The sequence below is a fragment of the Limulus polyphemus genome, unplaced genomic scaffold, assembly GCF_000517525.1.
Source record: "Limulus polyphemus unplaced genomic scaffold, Limulus_polyphemus-2.1.2 Scaffold2608, whole genome shotgun sequence".
Lineage (NCBI taxonomy): Eukaryota > Metazoa > Arthropoda > Merostomata > Xiphosura > Limulidae > Limulus > Limulus polyphemus.
The window spans coordinates 108,759-114,619 of NW_013668218.1; the positions used below are offsets into that span (position 1 = coordinate 108,759).

Consider the following 5,861-nt stretch of genomic DNA (forward strand, 5'->3'; position numbering starts at 1 on the left):
AGAAAATAAACAAGAAGAACGAGAAAATAAACAAGAAAACAGACAACAGCAGTTGAAAGAAAACCTGCAACAGTGGCAGTGTAATTGTTGGTGCTTCAATTAAAACCAACCTGTACACCAAATTTATTTGTTGGAGGATTTTGTCGTGATGAGTGGAGCCACAAGTCGCTAACTCGAGGAGTTTACAGTTAGACTAAAGAATATGAGTCTCGGACCAACAGTAAATACTCAAAGTAATCTTTATTAACTTTTAACAACAATTCCTTGTTATGAGAATTCAACATCCAAATCTTTAAACAGTAATAGTAAAACTTTAATACTTCTTGCAAGGACTGATCAAGAGAGAGAGATACTTACTGGAGAGTTGGAACCTTTGAAGCAGCAGCTACATTAGAGGATCTCAACTGCATGGTTTTGTCCTGAACTGCCTGGAAACAAGAGAAGAGTTTCTTGTTGGCTGGAGAGCTGATTTTGCAGCTCCTGACATGGGTTTTAAAAGCAAAATTTCTCTGTGTCCTGGCGAGCATCCAAATAGGACACAGTATCACCCACAAGTAGTGTGGTGCTCCTATTTGATGCTTCAAGGCAATTCCCGGGCTAATCCAGGAACCAAACCAAAACCCTCAGGTTATTGGTCATAGTTAATTGGTGTTAGCCAGTTGCCTACACCCATGTACTGTAACTAATACTGCATCAAAGCACTGAGATGAGTCATAGAATATAAACTTTTCTGTAGCTTCTACAGTGCTAAGGAAACGAGGCCAACATTCTCTTAAATGGTCACGTACATTGGCGTTCATTTCCCGGACATGATGCAATAGCGATGACTAACTAGGTTGTTAACTGACTTTGTTATTGACCCTGGGTCACTAATCTCCCAGGCTCACCCCTTCAGCTTGTGCATGTGCTGTGCTATTTCCTGCTGAAAGTCTAACCTCGTTCTTGTTTACTCATTTCTCGAGGCTTATTTCTCAACACAGGCATCTCCTTGTCCCCATTTTCTTTTTTATATCCTTCCTAACTTGCTTACTCACTTTGAAACTCTTAAAGCTTTTATTTTAAGTATATCTAAAATACTTTTAATTATCCATAACTATTGAAGCAATTGATGAAATATCCTCAAAAATTTCCAGTTGCTTCACTATGATGTAGAATTCAGGGAGTTTGTAATATCGTAGATCTGGTAACTTAAATTTTGACCAAACTTGTGATTTGTAGATCTTGCTGTGAACCAATCTTTCAACAAGGATTCTTTTGGGATTAACTATAACAAGCACACTTGTAACCCAGCAGGACAACTTCCTGACATTGCACTATTGTAATTTTTTCTAGAAATAATTTGGTTCTAACAAAGTTGAATTTTAACCTCCCTCAGGCCACAAGACTGCAGTATCCTAGATCACATTTATTGACTTCAAGCCTAGGCTTAAACTGTAACAACATCTGAATTCAATATGCTTTACAAGAACCTTTTAATTTTGATAAGAGGTTTTTTACTAATCTATTACACCTTCATTAAATGCTTCATATTCTGACTTTAAATTCTGATCAACTGTACTTTTATCTGACAGACACATTTATAGAAGAAAATATTACAAAGTTTTACAACAGTTTATTCTAGAAGTTATTTAAGCTTTGTACTTTATTCAACTTTTTTATTATTCATATAATTCAAACAACATTATCTTCAATCAAACTAGTGACATGTAACTGCAAGCATAATGAACAAATCTTTGTATAGCAAAGTTAAAGCTTGTGCTACTGTCCAAAATTGTATTACTTTTTAATGTAAAGTTTAAACATCAATATCACGTTTCACCAAGAAAATAAATTGTCACTTATGTTATACTTGACAATTTTTCTTTCTGTTTTTTACACAACTATTTGAAAATAATATGTAACAGTATCATGAGTAAGTAATAAAATTACTAATTACTTGCTAGATTAAAGATAATTACACAAATTCTTAGAATTGAATGTTCAATAACAAACAAAGTACTTATGAAACTGCTAGTGGGATTATTGTATTATTTTTATTATAATGAAATAATTACAAATTTTTCTTGATTCCTATAGTCCAAAAATATTAAATTTACACTTGCATATGGCAGAATTATTCTAATATTTCATACGTCAAAAAATTTAAATCTTCATCAAAGTTAATGAAATAATTTAGGAAAGGCAATATATTTATACATATTTGTACAAATTTACATCTATATTTTAAGAGGTATTCTATAAACTGAGAAATGTACAGTAAAAGGTTGTGGTTAGCTTTGGCTGAAATATCTTTTAAGTTGCAGCTTTTGTCTGACTGAATGACAAATATTATGAATGTACATATGTTTAGAATGTTTTTTGTTAAGAGTATATTTTGCTTCTTCAGCATGTTGCTCAGATGGGTTCACGATTCATAGCTAATCCAGTGGAAGAGCATCAACAGTGCATATTGCCAGCCTCAGTAGCTGTATCAATGCCGGGGAGTGGTTATTCATCAGCTAACTTTACACAGGTAATAAACACAGACAACTTTTCCTTCCCTTACTGTTGATGTTTATCCTGCAGTATCTACTTTACTTTTATCCTCTCTCTCTCTCTTCAAGCCCACTATCAATAGCCTTATAATTTCAATTTTATAATCTGCAGTTATAACAAGGAAAACAGTCACAGATGTTCATACTTTTGGAGGCAGTAATGCAAATCTAACAATACCTGATTTTATTGTCTGAGAGTGTTTCCTTACCTTACAATAGTATCTCAGTTTCCACCATGATTTTGAAAATTCTTTTAAACCCTCTTATTTAACTCCCATTCAAGTTACTAGCATTCGTCAGCAATCACATTTATTGCCTGATTCACAAAAAATAGTGTGTTTTCTGTTGAACGTAATAAAATGTCTGCAAATTATGGGTTTTTGTCATTTTCTATTTTTCAGTTATCAGAGTTCAGAGATATTTGTGAGTGAAACATTTGTACTAAAACTGACATGTTCACTACAAATAATTTTGTTTTCTGACTAATTTTATGTCTTTTCCTTTCATTGAATCTCATTCATTTAAATGTGCCAGCAGTTTAGCAAAATTAATATTAAAATATTCATTTTGTAACATTCTCTATGAGTGTTTAAACAACATATTAATTGAATATATATATATATATAAGTTAATTTTGGAACATTCTGAACTTAATGATTGCAATTGTTACAAAATGTATTTTATTTTATAAAGAAGTTATTTTTAATGCTATAGCATTAGTCTCCTTTGCATAGTATCATTTTTTTCCATTTCTATGGTGAATTGTTTTTTATAAGAAAATGACAAAAATATAATTGTGTACAAAATTCATAAAATATGTTTTTGTAAAATATTATTTTGAAAATCATGCGTTTCTAATGTATAGGAAAAAAGTAGTTTGAATGATCATGGTCTTAACAACCTTCGAGCAGCAGGCAAGCTCCATTTCCATTGTGGTACAGCTGATAATATTGTAAGCAGTGTAGACAGTGCTGTGGGTAGTAGTCTATCTTCTCTCAATGTAGCAGAAGGATTATATAAAGCTGGACATTTGGATCAGAGGTATACTGACCATAGTCTGTTTTTTCATCTGTTCTTCATATAGCATAATGATTTATAAAAAGTTAGACATTTGAATTATAAATATGTTGGGTTTAGTCTGTCTAATCTGTTTTCAGTATAGTAGAAAAATTATCTATTACTGGATATTTGGATCAGAGATATGTTTTCATTTTGTCTGAATATAGACAGATGATTATATAAAAATAGTTATTTGGTACATAAATATATTGGGTTTAGTGTTATTGATCTTTTTTCAATACAGCAGAAGGATCATATATATATATATGGATGTTTTGATCAGAAATTGGTTAGTTAGTTGTTTGTCTTCATCATTTACTAGTACATCAGAAGTATTTTAAAAAAGTTTATCTTTTGAATTTGAGATGAAGTACATGCAGAACAAAGAACATAAATTTTGAGCCTCAGCTTATAAATGAGCAAACTCTTTTTTTTTAATGTACAGGTTCTCTTCATCATTGGCTATGGCTAGTATCTTATACAAATTAGGACAGACAAGAGCATCAAATTCACTTAGAGCATGCACAAGTATATTAGACTTAACTGGTAACCTTAGTTTAAGATGTTCTTTCACATGTGTTAGAAATTTTCTTTTAGTAGAACCAGTGTAGCCCTGCTGACAGGAAAAACAAATACATTGGTATACATCAAATGATGAATGCACCTGTACAGTAGCAAACTTCAGCTGTTGTATTTGATGACAAAACTTAAAAATGTTTTTCCTGGTGTATTCATTTGTGGTAAACTTCTTAAAAAATTCTACCAAAAAAACAGCCAAAGCATGGTTGTGAGTTCCAGCATTCTAGGATGGCTCCCTGATGATCTGATATTCCAGTACTTTCTTTCATTAAGAATATTGTCTTTCTTCAGTTGTAATACATATCATTGCAATTTAGCCTCTTTTGTGAGTAGGATCATACTGAGATTCTGCAAATTTAGTATAGTTACTTACAGCTGCTTCTTCTTTTCTTAAAGAATCACTTTTATCTGACTTAGAAATAACAATACTGTCATTTTTACTAAGATTTTTTAAGGCTTCAAATTCTTCTGAACTTAAATTTAAGAAGTGTTTGTAATCACTATTATTATTAAAATCTGTCAAAGCTATACCGCTGATTTTAGTTTTGATGATACTAAATTTAGCCCTGATTTATTCCAAATATGTTGATGTGACAGCATTTGCAAATACTTTTCAAATGTTAGAAAATAATCTTCAAACTTAAACCTATTGGGGATGCTAAATTTTAGACCATGAGCAAAAACCTTTTTTTTCATCATCATTTAATACATACTTTAAGTAAATTGAATATCACTCTATCAGTTTTTTCTATAAAATAATTTTTATTTCATGGTCAACTCAAATTATTAAGTTCATGCAGTTGCTCTTAACCTTCAACAAATTTTTATTGTCAAATTTTTCAAGTGTATGTAGTCTAGTTTTATTTTCTAGCAATTTAAATATCTTTATATATTGTCTAGTTAGTGATTTAATTAACTGATGTTTTTGTCTAGTTTCAAAATTTATAAGTACATTTTTGTTTTATAATATCCAAACTGAAGGATAGAAACCTTAAAGTTAAGAAAATGAGGGAACAATTTTAACACTAGAACCACCAGGGTTTAACTCGTATCTAAAACTGCCATCATTTTGACTGCTACATATCACAATGTCAGTTTTAAAATAAAGATACAAATCAAATGTAATTACAGCCAAAACACCATATTAAAATGAACAATTGTGCAAAAAACACGTTGTATTTTAAATATTACAATAAAATAAGCATATTAAAAGAAGTTAGTAAGCAGATAATGCTTGGAGACGGCTTGAATGGGTAATGAAGAAAAAATTTCAATATAAGTTTAACAAAACAGCAAATGTACAATGTTTCGACAAAGTTTTGTCATCATCAGGTACAAATAGTTTACACTGACATAGATATATATATATATATATACACAGTATGGAACAAAGATGTCACATGACTGGATACTGTTGCAAGACTTAGAAGAGATAATCTTGGCACCCCAGGATGTTGGTTTAGAGTAGAGTTGTTTTGTTCAATTAAGATGGATTCCTTGATTTTTTGTTTGCTTATGTTTGGTTCTTTGTTTAAAATTACTGTGTTTTTAATACATATGCTATGGTTCTTTGAGTTGCAATGGTGGAAAACATGGGATGGTTTTTTATTGTGTTCTGTGTCTTTGTCTGCTTATATCGATCTGTTTTGTGATTATTTTCATCTTAAAACTACGAGGCTGGTTTTTGTC

At 30.9% G+C, this 5,861-nt stretch overlaps 1 protein-coding gene across 4 annotated transcripts in view; it reads left to right on the forward strand.

Annotated features, from left to right (window-relative positions):
* The window catches only part of LOC106467420 (serine/threonine-protein kinase WNK1-like), a 136,491-nt gene that overhangs the window by 102,987 nt on the left and 27,643 nt on the right, over positions 1-5,861 (forward strand). For all 4 annotated transcript variants that reach the window (XM_022395601.1, XM_022395600.1, XM_022395602.1 and 1 more), the window contains 2 exons: positions 2,387-2,512; positions 3,400-3,575. In XM_022395601.1, the coding sequence (XP_022251309.1) occupies positions 2,387-2,512; positions 3,400-3,575 (302 nt within the window). The remainder of the gene's footprint in view (positions 1-2,386; positions 2,513-3,399; positions 3,576-5,861) is intronic.